The sequence below is a fragment of the Brachyhypopomus gauderio genome, chromosome 6, assembly GCF_052324685.1.
Source record: "Brachyhypopomus gauderio isolate BG-103 chromosome 6, BGAUD_0.2, whole genome shotgun sequence".
Lineage (NCBI taxonomy): Eukaryota > Metazoa > Chordata > Actinopteri > Gymnotiformes > Hypopomidae > Brachyhypopomus > Brachyhypopomus gauderio.
In genome coordinates this window covers 12,412,860-12,431,336 of record NC_135216.1, presented here as the reverse complement: position 1 = coordinate 12,431,336, position 18,477 = coordinate 12,412,860, and the positions used below count along the sequence as shown (strand labels likewise).

Genomic DNA, 18,477 nt, shown 5'->3' with positions numbered 1-18,477 from the left:
GTAGATTTCAAATACCTTGCTCTGTAGAGAACTGTAGCGGTGCGTGGAGTCTTGTAGTTTGTCGCTGACGAGCTGCCTGGTGTCCTCCAGAGCTGGATCAGTAGCGTCCGTCCTTTCCAGAGCCCCGTGCACGGAGTCCAGCACTTTCTGACCAGAGATGGACACGAAGCGCAAGTCTGCCTTATGACAGATCACATCTTCTGCCAGCTGGAAGACACGGACAAGCAACAGATGTTAAGAACGGGTTCTTTGTCTCATTTACTTCAAAATATGAACAAATGACAAAAATAATTACAGCAGAGTATTTATTGATCATGGTATTAATGTATTGACTGTGTTTTAGAACATCTATTAGAGCTTAAAGTGTAGATAAGGCCATGAAAGAAACAAAAAAGATACTCGTGAAGAAATGCCTTTAAAAATGGAAGTTTCAGTGATGCAGACCCTGCATGGTGAAATGCAAACATAATGAAATGCGTTCCCACTTCTCCGACTGTGCCGAGACGGTGGTGTGTACCTTTTTGTGCTCCTCTAGTCTGTTTCTGAGCCCGTGCGCGTCCGTTTCTCCTCCCCCCAGGGAACAGAGCTCCCGCTCACTCTGTTCCAGCCAAGCTCCCAGGTTCCCGTGCTCCTCCAGGAATTTGGCGAGCTCGTCTCTGAGGGCCTCGGTCCGTCGCAGCTTCTCCTGGCAGTTCTGGAGGCGTTCTTGATGCTGGGCCTGCAGTTGCTCGAGCCTGGCGCGCAGACGCCGCTTCTCCTCCGGGGGCACTCTAGAGTCAGGCTGTTCCAGGAGGGAGCGTGTGGACTGTTCCACCTGCAGAAGGTGAGCCTGCTGGGCTTGTAGCTGCTGCTGCTCAGTCTGGATGAAAAAAAAGTGGCAGAGGATTAAAAACGGAGTATAATATTTCCGTTAAGATAGAGATTCTGCATACATTAACTCTGGGAGTTACATCCTAACCTTCAGCATGTCGCTGCGTGAGCTCAGAGCGCCCTCTGGTGATATGGAAGAGGGAGCATCTGGAACACACTCCCCGAGTGATTTCCTCCGAGACGCGTCTGATGATGACAGCTCCTCCAGCAGCAGGGCTATTTTCCCCTGAGTTTCCTGCAGTTCTTCCTCTGCTTTAGCCTTTATGTAGCGCGCACACACACACACACACACACACACACACACACACACACACACACACACACACACACACACACACACACACACACACACACACACACACACACACACACAAAAAGGTGTTCAGGTGTCACTGAAAGATGGAAAGAAAACAGGGAAGTGACAGGAAAGTAAAAGCTGTCCGAGTTCTTTATGTACCCTTTGTGTGTTCTGCTGAAGCGTTGTGCTGATGGCCGTGTCCAGCTGAGACACTGAGGACTGGGCCATGTCAGTGAGGGAGTGGTACTGTTCCTTCATGCGTGCCAGCGCCCCCTGCAGGGCAGCCCTCTCCTCTGCACTTAGATCTTCACCATGCTCAGCCAGGAACTCCTCCGCTGACCGTATTGCTTCTGTGACTCCATTACCTTTGGTCTGGAGATCCTTTTGTACCTCCTAAATATTCATGGGAACGTATATTTAGACACAAAGGCAATGGTCATGCCAAGATGTTTACGCAGGTGGATTAGTATCTCACCTTAAGTTTACTCTGCTTCTGCTGGAGCACACTCACATCACCTGACTCAGCATCTACACTCTGATTGGCTAGAAGGCTGGCTGCTCCAGCCAACCACATGGTGAGGCCTTCAAGTTTCTGGGTGCACTCTGATTTCTGCTGATTTACCACCTAATATCCGACACGGTCAAAGACAGGAACGGGGGGAAAGTGTACAGAAAAACAAAAAGAGAAAAATTTTGAAATTTCTCCTCAGTATAATTGTTACATAGTTTTGGCAAGTTTTATATCTATCCACACCTCTACAAATGTCAACACTCATGACCTCAAGCTAAACTTTTAAACCTTCCACACCAGTTACTCCCAACGCAACAGGTTCAACACACTAGAATTTACACCATACAAATATGTAGTGTTTGAGCAAGATGTATCCAGAACAATCACACAAGAAGTCAAATTAAGGTCAGTCAAGCAGGAAAACAAAAAACAAACAAAAAAAAAGATTTCAGATCATCACGAACACGTTTTATCAGCCATTTTCCTTTTTCTTTCAAGGCGGAAAGAAAAAGGAAAATCTGAGCTTGCTATCATAGAAAGGATGTGTTTAAATCTCTAGTCTTTTCCAACGTGGCATAACCACTTGTCCTCTGTGGCAATCTGTAAGAGCAAGGCAGACAGGTTAATATACACATTACAGTCAGAGACATGCTTCAAGCGAAACAGACTTTAGTAGGTGGCAAGATAAGCTGCACGAGAAGCCGTGGAAGCACTATGTGAGACAGCGATACTCGCACTATAACGTCAGTGTTGTCAATGATTTAGTAACATCTGATTTGCGGTACAGAGCTTATGTTGACCGACGCAAAACTGCATGTTCCTGTCATCACTGTGCGACACGAGCATCTCATCGGGCATTTGCAGACCTCTCTCTCGCTAGCAGTCTGCCTCTCCTCCTCCTTCTCTCTCTCCGCCTGCTCCAGCTCCCTGCGTTCCCGCTCCTCCTCTCTGGCACGCCGGAGCGCGAGAGCCCCGGCCCTGGCCCGAGCCCGGTCCAGGGCCTGGTGGAAGGCTTGCTGAAGCTGGTGCAGGCGTCCGAGCAGACGCCTGCTCTGTTCAGGAGGAAGGTCCTGGGCGCGCTCCGAGACGAACACCTGGACGTCGAGCGCCAGGGCGCTCACATCGGCGGAGCGTGCGGTCAGACGCCCCTGTAAGTCCTGGGAGAGAAGAGCGGACCGGCTGACAACAACCGTTAAAATGGGACGAGCCTAGAAAGAGAGGGAGCGACCAACTCTTACCTCGCACTGGCGTAACTCCTCCTTAATGTGCGCTAACGTTCTGCTCCCCTCTTTCTCCTCCTTTTCCACAGCGTCTTGCTCTATCTGAGCTTCTGTTTCTTTAAGCAACCAGAGGAGGTCATCCACTCGCCCGCCCAGTGCTCCCAGTTCACCGCTCACCGCCTCCTGTTGGGTAAGCGGGTCATTTTTCCACATGGTTTCACCCGAACTGTAATTAGCGAGACGAGGTATATTCTGACACGACTTGACTCACTCCGACCCGATACGCCTCATTTACCTTCTGTCCCTTGTGATGCGACTGCAACCCCTGCAGAACACATTGGGCAAGTTCTCTCGCCGCATCAAAGCCACGAGACAAACTCCGTCCGTCCTTCTCCAGAGCGGTGAGTAACTGAGGTGGGACGTCGTCAGGGCAGGACTCCGCGAGCTGCCTGGCTGCTTCCACCGCCATGTTTACTTCAGACTCCAGATCACTGAGCTCTAGGGCTAGGGCCTGATTTCACACCAAGAGAACACCACGTCAACTCACTGCGGTCTAATAGTACTGCAGCAATGTATCAAAGCCAAGCATTAACGGGGCTTACCTCCGTCTGTTTGATGATGTCCTCGAGTGCGATAAGACTCCGCCCTATGGACTGTTGCTGCTGCTGTTTAAGGCGTACCTCAATATGTCTCACCATTGAGAGCAGGCTCACGGTTTGTTGGTCATGTTCTAGGCACTGTTGGCGGACCAAGGTGGACTGGGGAGGAGAAATATTACCTCATGAGGAAAATCATTTAAGCTGACTACAGTGGTTACAGTATAACTGAGCATAAAACTATAGAATTGTGAATTAAATAAAGAACTCTGTATCTCTGCTTACCTTACTTATCTGAGGGATGGTCCTCTGATGTTTCATTTGTTTATCAGCCTGTTTTCCTTCTATACTCTCTGCATAATGGTCTTTCTCCTCTTGCCAGCTCTCTGTGGCGTCAGAGTCAAGGATCTCCTCTGACCAACCTGACCCTGTGTCCTCTGCAGTGTCAGTGATCTCCCCTGACTTAGACAGTCCTGACTCTGTGTCCTCTGCAGTGTCAGTGATCTCCCGTGACTCAAACAGTCCTGACTCTGTGTTCTCTGCAGTGTCAGTGATCTCCCGTGACTTAGACAGTCCTGACTCTGTGTCCTCTGCAGTGTCAGTGATCTCCCGTGACTTAGACAGTCCTGACTCTGTGTCCTCTGCAGTGTCAGTGATCTCCCGTGACTTAGACAGTCCTGACTCTGTGTTGTCTGCAGTGTCAGTGATCTCCCGTGACTTAGACAGTCCTGACTCTGTGTTCTCTGCAGTGTCAGTGATCTCCCGTGACTCAAACAGTCCTGACTCTGTGTTGTCTGCAGTGTCAGTGATCTCCCCTGACTCAAACAGTCCTGACTCTGTGTTCTCTGCAGTGTCAGTGATCTCCCCTGACTTAGACAGTCCTGACTCTGTGTTGTCTGCAGTGTCAGTGATCTCCCGTGACTTAGACAGTCCTGACTCTGAGAGGGAAGCTTCGTCTTTGGCTCCAGTGTCAACAGAAGAGAAATCCATACCACTGTCTGGAAGAAGTTCCTTGTGAATTGTCTGTGTTTCTGTTATGGAGACTTGGACAGGTACGTCAACTTGCTTTTGTAGTAGAACATCATCAGCCGTAGATAGTTTGAGAGCAGGTGCAGGTATGCTCACATCTGATTTAACATCTTCATAGTCTTCACTAAAGCTGGTACATGGTGGCTCGTAGAGTTCAGATGTTCTCCTTTCCACCATTCCATCCTTCCTACTTAGTGGCACATATTTGAGCTGTCTTGATCTTTTCTCTCCAGCTTTCCCATGTAGATCATCAGTGGGTATCTGTGTTTTCTTATTGGCATCAACAGTAATTACAGAGGACTCATTAGCACTTAAAGCATGCTCTGTGCGAAAGTCTGTATCGATATCTGATACATGAGCTACGTCTGTTTGACTGAAATGTGTTTCTGTAGCGTCAGTCCCAGCTAAACGGTCTTTCGCCATAAACTCTTCACTCTTGTCCCCTTCCTTTACCCGGGACGTTCCGACAGCTTCACCGTCTCCGTTGAGCGTAGAGCCTTTCTCTTGTGTGCTCAGGTGCCGCTCTTTACCTGACCCCTGACGCAACGCTTCCAGCTCCTCGGCTGCCTGTTTCTCACTGACGCCGCGCTCAAAGACCTTCCTGAGAATGCTTTCCTTGGCTTTCATCAGGAGTGCCTCCTTCCCCAGGTGTGTCTGATTAAGGCTCTGCGGCTGTCTCGTGCCTCCTTTTCCTACCACGTCCAATTTCTCACTGTGAGATGGCGCCATATCCACCTCTGCTCTGTCTGCTTTTGATGCCTCCTCTTTGCTCTCTCCTCCTTTATCAGCGTTTGGCTCATGCTCCGACATTTGCTTGGCCTTTTTGTTCTTCCTTTTCTTCTTCTTCTTCTTATCTAACTGCTCTGACTCACGGCCCTCTGAGACACTGAGCGGCTTATCAGATTCTGTTTTTGACATATTACTCGTGGCTTTGTGCTGCATTTGACTCTGTAATTCACGCTCTTTATGGCCGATGTCATCCTGCAGACCCGCAGGCTCACCATTTGATGTCTCCGTCCCGAGACGCATGTCTCCACGTTCTATAGGTTTCTGCACAGCTGACCTCTGCACTACCTGCTCTCTCTGAAGCACGTCCACAGGGACAGCTACAGTACTGTCTCGGGATGGAACAACAGAGCCTCCAGACAGCTCTACTTTGACTGCTCTCTCTGTTCTTACATCTTTATCTATAGATTTTTGATCGATGTCCACATCATTAGTTTTAGTCTCAGATGCCACTACCAGTAAACCTTTTATATCCGGAGTTAGTATAACCTCTAAATCTACCTCATCCTCCCTCTTTACATCTGTATCATCTTCAACAGTTTCTCCATCAACGGCACTTATATCTTGTGCCGGAACCTCCAAATCTACATTCGTCTCTTTTCCTAATTTCACATCATCTTCAACAGATGTTTTATCAACGTCTTCTTTCCCAAACTTGTCCTCTCTGACTCTTACAGATGAAGCCACACCCAGATTGGGAGGCTGTAGAACCAAATGAATGGTGGCCTTTGCCTCTACTTTAATGTCATCAGTGGATTTCTTGCTGACTTTATCCTCTTTTCCAGTCATGCTCTTACTCTTCCTTGATTCCTTTGTTTTTACAAAATCCAAATGTGCTTTAACATTTTTCTCAACTTTTACACTTTCCACAGATTTTTGATTAAAGCCAATTGCTTCTTTCATGTCACCACTCTCAGCTCTTTCTCCATATATTACCACACTGGATGTGCTATTGTCCAGATCCCTGACCTGTTTTCGATGAACATCTTCAACATCTTTTCCAGTCTCTTTCTCAACAGCCTGTACAGGTAAAGAAACATTCACCTTGGGGGGTCTCCTAACTTCCAACCCTATCTTCACATCTTTCTTCACCCTCACGTCTTTTTTACCAAATTTCTTATCAATGTCTAACAGTTCTTTTCTGTTCCTGCTATCTGTACCCTCTAAATGTGGTGTTGCACTTACATCTTTAGGTGCTTCTTCCAAACCTTCATCTTTTTCCATTTTGGTTTGCTTTTCACTTTTCCCAACACCTCTCTTTTTTCCAGGCATTTTTGATACTTTTGTAGGTGTGGACTTAGCTGTGATCTCTCCGTTGTCACTCCTCTCTTCATATTTAGAGATGGGCTTTGTACCAGACACTGACTGCTGCTCTGGTGTCAGAACACTCTGTGCATTTCTGTCCTCTGTATATGGGGCTTGTCCATCATGCACCTCATAAATGGTGCCTGAGACAACTCTTCGGGGCACTGATTCATAGTTCTCTGGCTTTGTGCTCATTTTGGAGGCTGCTAGCTCAACTGCTGGATGTATCTGGATGTCTTTCTCTGGAGTATGAGCAGATGTGGGTGTAGTGTCGTACTGTTCTTCATCTCTACATTCAGTGTCAGTCATCTGTTGAATCTGAAGTCCACCCTGACTTTGCTGGTGCTGAAGCTCCTCATCTTTATGTTTTTTTGGATCAAAATCTTTAATGGCCGCCTGAAGCCTTTTTTCTGTTTTTAACGCAAACTGAGTCAGTACTTGTAATGATGCATCTTCCTCATTTAAAACATCCATGTGTACTTGTTTCTTGTTCATGTTGATTTCTATTATTGGATCGAGCTGGAGAACCTCTAATTGCTCAGTTGTATCAGGGTCTAATGTGATGTCTCTAAAGTGATGATTATCAGGATGCTCTATAATCACACACTTAGTCTCTTCTAGGTCCCCGAGATTTTCTGCACTCGATCCTGAGCTTTTATGACTTGTGTATGTAGGGCTGTATTGACTTGATACAAACTGAGAGGAAGAGTAACTAGATGCACCACTTGAGGAAACCAATGTATCAGAGCTTTCCTCCTCAGAGGTTGGTTGATCCACAGAGCTAATGTTATCCAAAAGTTCTGTAGCCATTTCACTAGAGATAAGCCCTTCTTGAACAGCCTCCTTAAGATTTGACACCCTCTGACCAGTGACAGGACTAACCAGTCCACCTTTAAATAATTGATTTGTAGCAATTACTTTTGCAACTTGTTTTTCAACAAGTCCTTTCTCAACAGCCTCCAGTAGGGTTAATCGTTTCCCATTCGAAATGTTGATGATGCCTCCAGAATCTGCCTGACTCTGCAATATCCTGAGTGCTGGAACGGGATCAACTTGGCCAGTGTTCACTGCTTCAGGCACAGTCATCATGTCACCGTTTTGCTCATTTAGAATACCTCGGAAAGGTCTCACTTCAAGGAATCGCTGACCTGTGGCAATATCAATCTTTCCCTGATTTATAAGCTCTGAATAGGGTACAACACGAGCACTGTGAGGATCCAAAATGGCACTCTTTACACTGGGCAAGTCCATGGCTTTATTTGCAATGTCTTTATCAATGAGCCCATGGGAGACTGCTTCAGTTAGTGTAAGTCTGTTCTTGGATGTACAATTATAAATGAAACCTGCAGATGCTTGCAGACACAGAGTGTTTGGATCTGAGCTAATCTGGTTCTGCATTTGATAGGACTTTTCAAACTCTTCCAGCTTTGGTGCCAATGAGTCATCAATCAGGCCTTTATGTACTGCATCAGCAACAGTGAGGCGAGTGCCAGAGCCATGGTGGACAATTCCACCTTCAGCCACCTGCTTCAACAGAACCTGTTGGGCTTCCTCCAGACCTACAGTGCCTTGCTGAAGGGCTTGTTGAAGAGGTACAGGGTGTTTTGTTTCGGGATCCACCACACCGTCCATCTGTAGCTGTAACGTCAATTTGGTGCGTGAAGCATGTGGATCCGAGCCCTTTCCACGGCACGACTTCTCCAACGCAAGCAGCGCGTCCCGGTGTTCCTCATCTATCAATCCAAGACTCGCTGCAAGGGTTACTGAAACTTTCTTGCCCCTACGAAGGTCAACGATCCCCCCTGAGACAACCTGGGCTTCAAGCAGACGAGCTACTGTATCTGGGTCCATGAGTCCCATCTGAGCAGCCTCCTTTAGCGAGCAGATCCGGCAATGTTCTGCATCAACTACTCCAGCCAGAGTCTTTTCTGTCTGAAGAACACTGGTCAATAAATCTTCGTCCAAGAGTCCTTCCTCCATTACATCCTCGACAGTTAATGACTCGCATGTGCTCACGTCTAGGAACCCACCAAAAAGCCCTGCTTTCAACATCACTTTGACAGCGGTGTGACCTGGGAGCAGGCCCTGGGATGCGGCCTCATCCAGGAGTAACTTCCCTGCTCCATCACTCAACAGCCCTCCTTGCAGTAACTCCTTTGCCATTCTTGCAAGTTCCACGTCGTCTTCACTTGGTTCCACTGAAATGGTCTTTTTAATCTCAGATGAGTCAAATTCTTTAGTATTTGTGTTTGCCTCCGCTTGAGCCAGCATTTGTTTATTTATATTCGAGATGCTATGTTGTTGTTCTACATTTTGTGTAGCAATCTCCAGTATATTAGTCTTGTCTAATTTGTCCTTTATATCAAGCTGACCATACACATTTTTCTCCATCATGTATTTATAAGTCTCGGCAGTGATGTTCTCTGCCCTTACCGCTAGCTCTTCCTGTTTAGATTGAGTATGTTCTACTTTATCTTCCACACGTATACACAGATCTGTCACCTCTGGTTCAGTCAGTCCCAATGGGGTTTCTTTCTTGCTTGTTTTTTCCACCTGTTGACTCAATGAGTCAGACATTGAATCTGTTGGCAAAACGTTTACCTGCTTCAGAAATAGAAGTGGTGTCTGTCTTTCAGGTATCATCTCTGCTACTTTTGACCCAGTATCTGGGAGTTTTACTGAGGTTCTATCGGTGCGGCTTGTTTCTTTCAGTGCAGTGACTCCTTCTAAAGGAATCTTTACTTTGTCACTCTTACCAAGAGTTTCATCACTTACATTTCTTATATGTTCTTTTGAAATCACACACTTTTCTTGTCCATTCTCTGTATAAATATTTAAAGAGGAACCTTCTCTCCAGTCTTCAGGACTTTCATCTTCAAAATTACTGAATGACTTAGTGAAGTCAGGTTCTCCTCTCCCAGAGTGCTGTTCTGGTTTCTTACGATCCTTTGTTGATCCAGTTGTACTTAGAAGCTCCAACAGTTCGGGTTCCAACAGCACCAGACGTTCACCAGAGTGGGCATTAATGTAGCTGTGTGTGATTATGTAAGAGAGGAGGTGGTGCTCAGCCTGTTCTGCCCCTAAAAAGGAAACGTCACATTGAAGGTATGGGGGTGAGACAGGTGGTGAATATGATGATGGTGGTGATGAAGAGCCCCAGCGGTTTAAATTTAGGGACCCTGTCTGAGTCACGGCAGGTAGAACATCAGGGACCTCTGTCTCTTCGAGGACCTTGGCTGCTTCCAGTCCCAACATCTCCTCTGTGTGGTGTACAGGAACCATCCGACCAGTTTCAGGGCAGTAAATTGCACCAATGGAATGCCGTTTAATCAAGGCATTTCGGGCAAGCTCCCCTGAGACGACACCCTGCTGTAAAGCCTCAGTGATGGGAAGCAGCTCCCCCGTCTCTGGCCAAAGCATGCCCATAAACGCCCAGAGTGATTCCAACACCCGCAGAGCCATTCGAGGAGAAAGAAGGTTCCTTCGCACAGCTTCGTCCAACTCCACACGTTCTCCACTGACTGGATCTATTATCCCATCTGTTTGTAACTGGTGAGTCAGTAAGGCACAAGCAAGGTCTTGATCCATGAGGCCATGCCGCACAGCCTCCTCTACCGTCAGCCGGTGACCTGATCGGGGATCGCTGATGCCTCCTGCAAACAGCTGAGCCTCCAGAAGTCGAACGGTAACTTCTCTGTCTATCAGTCCCTCTTGGACTGCGCGGAAAATGCCAACCTTTCGACCGGAGCGTAAGCAGACCGTTCCCCCCGACTGCTGATTCACTGGCAGCAGTCGCAGACCTGTGTCCTCGTTCAAAACACAACGCCGATGGAACTCCAGCAGACTGAGCTTTTCTGCTGTATTAGGATCAATAAGCTCGCGCCGATCAACACGAGAGTGCAACTTATTATAAAGAGCGACGGAGAGCAGACCCTCCTCCCTAGCATCTTCAAGTGTGAGAAACTCACTACTGGTGGCATTGCGAAATCCTCCTGTGCTTAAATGCAGCTCCAGAATACGAAGCCCAACTTGCTCTTTTATCTGACCCACTTCCATAGCAGCAGCAACTGGTATGAAATGACCTGCTAGGAACTGCGGCTGCTGGACCAGATGAAGGGCTATCTCTAATTCAGACAGTGATTGGTAGGTGCGGTTGTCAATCAAACCACATGCAAGACTCTCTTCTAACGAGAGGTTCTGCGGAGAGTCAGGCTGCAACAGGCCACCCATGAGCAGTTGGGCCTCCAACAGAACGTGGCAGGTTTCCTGGTCTATAAGGCCACGACATGCTGACTGGAAAACTGGAAAAGTTTCCACAGTGCCAAGATCAATTACTCCAGCGATGGTCTCATAACCCTAGGGAAGAAAATACACAATGTAAGTAATAATCTGTATTACTTGTACAGTTTTGTAAGATGAATGTGATATAATAAAGTACAGATTTTCATTTAGTACAGGTTTTTCATTTAGACCCAAGGCAGTATAGAACTTTAGGGAAATACCGACAACCAAAGCATGCAAAAATAGGGCATGTGTAGTAGCAATTTTCATTTAATCCCTGAATGGCAACTTAGTTTTTTAAGTTCATAAAATTATGTGGAAAGCAGCTATGATCATATCAAATAAGGATAAAACAATTTAAAGTATTGCAAAAATAAATAATAAATCAATAAACCACAACAAGGCAAGAAGCATTCTAAAGCATAAAGTGCTAAAAAAAAATTCTAAAATAAATACATTAAGCTAGAAAGTCTTCACTAATAGCAATAACATGAGTGAGAGAAGAGAAGAGGTGAGGAAGGGCAGGTGAGGAAGATCAGGTCAGGAAAGCAGCGTCGGTAAGAGAGAAAGCGAGCAGTACTTACCGTATCGGGCGGGTCCTTAGACGCACACACACAGACAGGCCGACGGCTCAGCAGATTGAGGCGCAACAAGGTGAGAAGCTGGATGTTAGCGTTGGGCATGCCACACTCCGTCTGCCCGAGACACTGCCTGGCACTGACTAGGTCCTACCTACCCCTGTCTTTTAAGTTTTTTTTCTTCATAGTAACCTTAATATACTATGCTAGGACCAGCTTTTTGTCCTAATCCTTTAGTTCAGGATATTCACTCATCTCACTTCAGATTGTGTTTTGGAACTTACCTACAGATGATCAGTAAACCTGATCTGTTGTATTTTTGATGAGCTAAAATGATACTAATTTGATTGCTAGCTGGACTTTGCACTGATGTTTTTTTACTGGCTATTTTGTTCTTTCCCGGCAGCTGTTAGTAATTTTTAAGCAAAATGAATAAGTTTCAGTAAAACCAGGAACAAAGTCACACACACATACACACACACGCACGCAAACGCGTGTTTAGAACCGTGACCTGGACACATCATGCTCAAACAGGTGGATGTATGCACAGCAGCCCTCTGGTGCTCAAACCTCAACAAGCCCTAAGCATTTTCACTGCTCTCTAGTAGACACTTTAGGGCACTATTTTTAACCTTTGTTATTCACACAACAGTCCTCTAACCTCACTCTCACTCAAACACTCAAATATTACTTCTTTCACATGCAATTCAAATGAATTGAATTCAAATGTTTATGAATGACTACACAAAATTTTAAAAACCCACCACATGAATATTTGGTGACAAAATGTGCATGGAAAACTATGTGGACTTACATTTATGTACAAAAAAATGTACAAATAAAACTGTTGCACAAATTATTAGGAATCCTAATATAATGCGTATAATGGCAGAAATCTACAGCACTAAATACATGACCTGTGATGATGTGTGCTTGAAACTGTATTTTGATGTGTAATGATGTGTGATGTTGCACATGGACTTAATGTGCTATGACGTTTCTGCTGTGACAAAATACTCCAAATTGCTACTCTAATCTACAGGGCCAAGAAGTAGTAATAAGCAGATGAGACTGATGAAGATGGTAAATGATGATGAAGGTGGTGACATGATCACAGGCACGTTGTGTAGGTGAGGTAAACACTCCATGCTATTAAATGAATGATGTTATGTGAAACCAAACCTACAAGACATATGGAGTCGGTGATGAATGTCACAAACACTAGTGACAGGCAACACACACCATGCGGCACCCGTTCTAACTCACACATTCGCACAAACGACAATCGGAACGATATCTCTTTAAAGCGGCACACGTGAGAAGCACACGTTTTTATGCAAGCTTTTGGCTTTTTGAAGCTCGCAGTAGCTGCGTTTTACAGCGTGGCCGGCGCGACCTCGCCCCTTGACCTCCGACTCTACCTTGAGTTTCTCCTCCTTGGCCAGCTGTTCCTGCAGCTGGTGCAGCTGGGCCGCGGAGCGGTCACACAGCTGGCTGTAGGTAGCGGTCAGCTCATCAAGCTGCGAGGTCACCTGGTCGCGCTCTTCAGGGGCCAGTCTGAAAACACGAGAGTTGACTCATTACGCGACTGTGTGTGCGAGACAGGTAGACTGTCCCAAAATCATCCAGCGGAAAGATGGAAAGACGCATATGCTGATGTCCATGTCAGTGTCCAGGAAGAAGCCACACTCACTTGCTGGCCTGTTTGGAGAGCAGGAAGACTTGTGTGCTCCTGATGGCTTCGGCGACGACTTCTTTTTTGGCTGCTAACTGCTCGCTGATCGCCTGTGGAAAGATCCCGAGAGAAAAGAATCACGTCACTCACTGCTGCCCCCCCCCCCCCCCCCCACACCAATTCCAAACTGAAGATGGCGCACGCCATCACACCTGCTGTGCGGAGAGCGACGACTCAGCTGGGCCCTCAGCCCTCTCCCGGAGGCCCTTCGCCCAGCCGAGCAGCTCCGACACCTGGCCGGCCCGGGCTTGCTTCTCCTCCTCGACCTGCTTCTGTGAGTAGAAAACAAAGAACACGATTACTAGCCTATTCATCAGGACGTGCGGCGTGTTTTACAGGGGCTGCCACGACATTAAAATCATACCTCTTCCTCCTCCTGTCTCCGTAGCGCATCACTGATGTACTTGATGTGCTGTGTCGTCAAGGTCACCAGAGCCGTGTAGCGTGTTCGCAGATCCATGAACTGTAAAGAAAGACTCGGGGTTATTCTAGGCCCTCTTAAAGCATCGTGGGATCAGAGGTCCCCAGGACCAGCCAGACGGCTTCACGCCTTCACACTCGTTTACCTCTTGTGTTATGGCATCCGATGAGGAATGCATCCTCCTCCGTTTCACCGGAGACTTCTGGGTCGATTCCACAAAAGCTCTAAATGTCATGAGCTGCAGCTCATAGTCCTAATGCACAAACAAGGGAGACAGTGTGTATTGTACACTAGAGAAGAGCTATTCAAGGGCCCCCGGCCACATGGGGGCAGTATTCAGGTGCAATTAAAAGGTGTGGCGATCTGCTGTGGTAGAGAGCCTACTTTAACGGCAGTACAGTAGTGTTTGGAGTGTGTCTGGCACTCGTCCAGCTTGGCTTGGTTCTGCTCGATCTCAGCTACCAGAGCCTGCAAAGGGGAACAGTTCCGAGAAGAGTCCTTCATAACGGGCCTTGTTTAACGCTGCAGACCGACCGGCGGCGAGTGTGGAAGTGGGCCGCACCGTCTGCTGGGCGAGCTGTTCGGAGAGCGCTCTGCTGTCCGTCTGCTCGGGCTGCGTGTTCTCCTGCTTCTCCGTGGTCTCTTCGATCCAGCGGATCAGGGCGGAGTGGCCGTGCCGGTACTGTTGCAGCACGGAACCAAGCACCTCCAGATCAGCTTGCCTGCGCAGAACTGGGTGTTACTGACAAAACACCGATATCAAAATTCCCAGCAACAGAAGTAAGGACTTATTGTATTACTATATTACACACTTTTTTAAAAAGTAGGGAACAATGTTGACCCAGACTCTTGTCCCCTGTCCCAAAATGGCTCACCGTGTCTCCATCTGTTTCCGCACTCCGTGCCATCTCTCGGTGAGCTGCTGGGCTTTCTCCTGGTACCGCTCCAGCTCCGGGCTGCGATCCGGGTGCAGCTGGCTGAGCTGGGTGCCTGCGTCCCGGGCCCTCTGCATCTCCGAGCTCAGCACCTGGAAGATGTGATCCTGCCCCTCCAACTCTGACTGCCACCTCTGTGAAAAGAAGACGGGTGGAGGGAGGTAAACGTGAAGGGTCGTGGAGGTGATGGTGGTCAGAAGATGGACGGAGGGTCGAAGGGAGACGGCTCACCCTCAGCTGCTCCCTCAAGGCCTGGATGGCGTCGGCGTCGGCCGGAACGATGTCCTCCTCGCTCAGACGGCTCTCGTACTTTTTCAGCTGACTCTCAGCGGCCTGCAAGCTCCTCATCAGAACATCCACCGTCTTCAGCCTGAGAGGAACAGGATGGCCTGCCGCTCAGTGGCAAACAAGCGACTTGTGTGGCCGAGTGTGCGTACGGACTTGTGCGCGCGCGTGCGTGCGTACTGATTTACGTGTGTGCGTACTGACTTGTGCAGGTAGACGGAGGACAGGGAGTTGAGTCGATCCGCCTGCTCCACGGCCAGATTGAGTTCGGAGCGGAGCGCAGGCACGCTGGACGAGGTGGGCTTCTCCTCGAAGAAGTTCACACAGCGCCGAGACACGTCGCCAAGGTCGGACTGAAGACCTTTCAGATCCTGCTGCAGCTTCTGCAAATCACCACCACCATGATGGACTGTTAATCATGTCAACGTTTATCTACAACACACTGCCAGTCACAGCCTAATTAAAATGGTGAGCAGTAACAATTACTTGTCTATTCTGGTACTGTGCCAGAAAGAAAAGGCCAATGGCACCATTGGGTTTTGTGTACACCAAATAAATTGTGTAAAATATATAAAGGAGGGATCAACACATAATAGCGCATCTTTTGGCCAGGAGGGGGAGCTGTTTGCCAAGATATGGGTTACCTCTTGTTCTGCTATGTGAACAGCCGTTTCTGCACCATCTCCTGACAGGCTGCTGGGGGGCGGAGTGCGCATGTCCGTCATCAGCCTCAGCTCCGCCTCCTGCAGGTGGGACTTGATGCTGTGCAGCTCCGAGAGGTAGGAGCGAAACAATGACTCGTCCTTCTCCACTGAGAGAGAGAGAGAGAGAGAGAGAGAGAGAGAGAAAAAGGTGGTCTTCAGTGTGTGTGTGTGTGTGTGTGTGTGTGTGTGTGTGTGTGTGGCACATTTCATGATTTCCTTTCATGCATTTGTCAATAAGCACGCGACACATGGCCCGTGCGTCTACCTGTCTCCATGGAGACGAGCAGTGCTTGGCAGTGCTGGCGGCTGCTCTCGGCCTCGCGCTCCAGCTCGTGTCTGTCGGGCGGCGTGAAGAGGGCGCTCTCACGACTGTCCGCCAGGAAATCCGCCAGGTGGGCGTCCAGGTGCTCCAGGGCCTGCGCCCTCTCAGATGGAGCCTGGGAACGCACCTGCACGCACACACACACACACACACACACACACACACACGTTAAGGAACTCCTCCGGGGGCTTCAGAACAGCTCTAGGGGACAGAGTTGTTGTTTGAAGTAGTGACCGTGTCCAGGGTCCAGGAGGAGATGTGGTCCAGGTCTTTCCTCAGGTAGTGCCAGGAGACCACACTCTTCATGTTCATATGCAGCTGGTGCCACAGAAACATCACGTTCTGATACAGCTGCTCCATCCTGAGGACACGTGAGAAACACTTCATCAGCAAAGCACGGCCGCCAGACTCACTAGGTCACTCAGAAAGCGTCCCAGAGCCCTTTCATAGATTTTTTGCACCAGCCAACAATTTGTGAGCTGGTGCTCACAATGTGAGCACGTTGGTGCCACGTGTCTCCACGCCCTGTTTACGCGGCTCACACCGTAAACCGTAAACAGCCTTGGAAAACGTCAAGACAGTAAACACCCCGGGGGTCCCAGCGAGACCCAGGAACCCGAGAGCGAGTCCAGGTTCCTCATGCGACGGCGGGCGAACCTGCTGGCGGTGTCCAGGGCCTCCTGGTTGGGTGGGGGGACGGTGAAGCACACCGACGGCACCATGGCCTCGTTCCCCGTGGAGCTGATGATCTTCCACTTGGTCCTCTGGGAATGATCCTCCAACACACACTCCTCCCCTTTACTGAGTGTGATCTGGGAGTGAGGGAGGAGGGACAGGGAGAGAGAGAGAGAGAGAGAGAGAGAGAGAGAGAGAGAGAGCGATCAAGAGAGAAATGGATAGATAGAATAAAAGCAGCAGACGTGGAACGTAATGGAAGTGAGGATTTTAAAGTAATACTGTTAAAAACCAAATCATGAGGAATGAAATGTCAATGCTAATGGATCTCGAAAATAAAATGTGATTAAGGCAGATTTTCTAACGCCTCTCTGGAACTGTGTTTATGGATTTGAACGTTTTAATCCGCAGAACAAGATCACATTCATAGGGAGGCAGAATTTAGCCTAGCTTGGTTCTGTTCAGCATACGACCTCTTTATGCCACTCTTCATGGGGGACTTTTAGCCAACATTTCACAGGTGGGATTAGTGTGTTCATAGCCTGGTGCCCCTACCACCCTGTCACAGCGCCCCCTGGTGGGAGGGAGTCAGTCAGTGCTACTGGCTCAGGCAGCTATTATCTATCCGTGAGCCGGTGCCCTCGATGAAACGGCACAGTGCTACAGCACTCCTGCTGGGCAGCCCAAAGTTGAGGAACATTTTACCCTCAAGGATGTATACATAACACATTCATAACATCTTACATAAATACTTTAAATTGCATTCGTGAAGTGTTTACAAAACAATAACGTGGAGTGCTGTGTTAATTTATGAGGAATTTTCAAAGCAACAGTCCACATATGCTTTTTATTATCGTTTTATTTATATTACTGTAATTTTAAAAAGCTCATGATTACTGATACAAACATTCATGAATGCGTTGTGAAATTTATGCAAGAGGTCAGAGATGTGATGAACACCCTTCACGTATGGATTCCCGATCGTTAGGCTGTAGTAACTGTGAGCGGTATGTTAGGAATGGGGCGCGTGTCAAACGCGTGCTAACAGGCTCGGGGCTTCAGCAGGCCACGGCGGGCGAGAGAGAGAGAGAGAGAGCTGGGTAGCACCGCGCAGCTGAATTTGAATTTGAGTGTGCAGAGCCAGGTCAAAGGGCAGAGGGCAGAGGTGAAGAGTGTTGAGCAGCAGTACCTGAGCGTTGGCCTTGCCCCGCAGATACACAAGAGGAAAGGAGGAGGAGAGGGAGGAGAGAGGGAGTGGGCAAAACAGGAGGGGGAAGGAGAAAGAGAAAGGAGAGGTGGGAGGAGGGGGGAAAATATGATTATTTTTGGACATTGTTAAGACCCTGCCTAACTGTGACGAACGTGTGGATGGGAAAACAGATGAGCAGCAGTATGGTAGCAGCACACCGTAATATTTATGACTGATGAAAATAAAAATAGGCAGATGTCATCATCTCATCAGGAGCGCGCAGCTTCACATCATTAACACTGGCCGTGTGGTCTGTGCATGTCTGCCTAGTGTGGGCGGGGCCTAATGTGGGTGGGGCCACAGCAGGAGTGATCGTCACTGCTTCTCCACTTGCCCACGCTGTCTGCTCCTGACTCAGGGAGTACACGGATACACACACACGTGCACAGGTACACACACTTGCAGGAACATGCAAACATGCACAGGTGCACACATACTCACAGACAGGTTCACATGCAGGCACACACACACACACACACACACACACACACACACACACACACACACACACACACACACACACACACACACACACACGACAGGAAGACAGAAGCCTTCCAGATCAACTCTGGCCCAGGACTGCAAGGTTTTGAGGCGTACCCAGTGTTTCGAGCACTTCATTGGTGCCTTGAATTAAGTCAGCCAATGGGAGTTGAACAGGGTGTGAGCAGTGCAGG

At 48.3% G+C, this 18,477-nt stretch overlaps 1 protein-coding gene across 2 annotated transcripts in view; it reads right to left on the bottom strand.

Annotated features, from left to right (window-relative positions):
• LOC143516850 (microtubule-actin cross-linking factor 1, isoforms 1/2/3/4/5-like) overlaps positions 1-18,477 on the bottom strand; it is a 71,514-nt gene that overhangs the window by 41,810 nt on the left and 11,227 nt on the right. For both annotated transcript variants that reach the window (XM_077008719.1, XM_077008720.1), the window contains exons 18-41: positions 16,534-16,688; positions 16,111-16,237; positions 15,820-16,003; positions 15,495-15,661; positions 15,055-15,233; positions 14,797-14,935; positions 14,506-14,699; positions 14,193-14,352; positions 14,015-14,098; positions 13,776-13,883; positions 13,574-13,672; positions 13,362-13,481; positions 13,168-13,259; positions 12,896-13,031; positions 3,781-10,971; positions 3,502-3,657; positions 3,195-3,410; positions 2,918-3,082; positions 2,546-2,836; positions 1,644-1,793; positions 1,328-1,561; positions 959-1,129; positions 518-859; positions 16-207 (exon numbers count right to left, since the gene is read on the bottom strand). In XM_077008719.1, the coding sequence (XP_076864834.1) occupies positions 16-207; positions 518-859; positions 959-1,129; positions 1,328-1,561; positions 1,644-1,793; positions 2,546-2,836; positions 2,918-3,082; positions 3,195-3,410; positions 3,502-3,657; positions 3,781-10,971; positions 12,896-13,031; positions 13,168-13,259; positions 13,362-13,481; positions 13,574-13,672; positions 13,776-13,883; positions 14,015-14,098; positions 14,193-14,352; positions 14,506-14,699; positions 14,797-14,935; positions 15,055-15,233; positions 15,495-15,661; positions 15,820-16,003; positions 16,111-16,237; positions 16,534-16,688 (11,052 nt within the window). The remainder of the gene's footprint in view (positions 1-15; positions 208-517; positions 860-958; positions 1,130-1,327; positions 1,562-1,643; positions 1,794-2,545; positions 2,837-2,917; positions 3,083-3,194; positions 3,411-3,501; positions 3,658-3,780; positions 10,972-12,895; positions 13,032-13,167; positions 13,260-13,361; positions 13,482-13,573; positions 13,673-13,775; positions 13,884-14,014; positions 14,099-14,192; positions 14,353-14,505; positions 14,700-14,796; positions 14,936-15,054; positions 15,234-15,494; positions 15,662-15,819; positions 16,004-16,110; positions 16,238-16,533; positions 16,689-18,477) is intronic.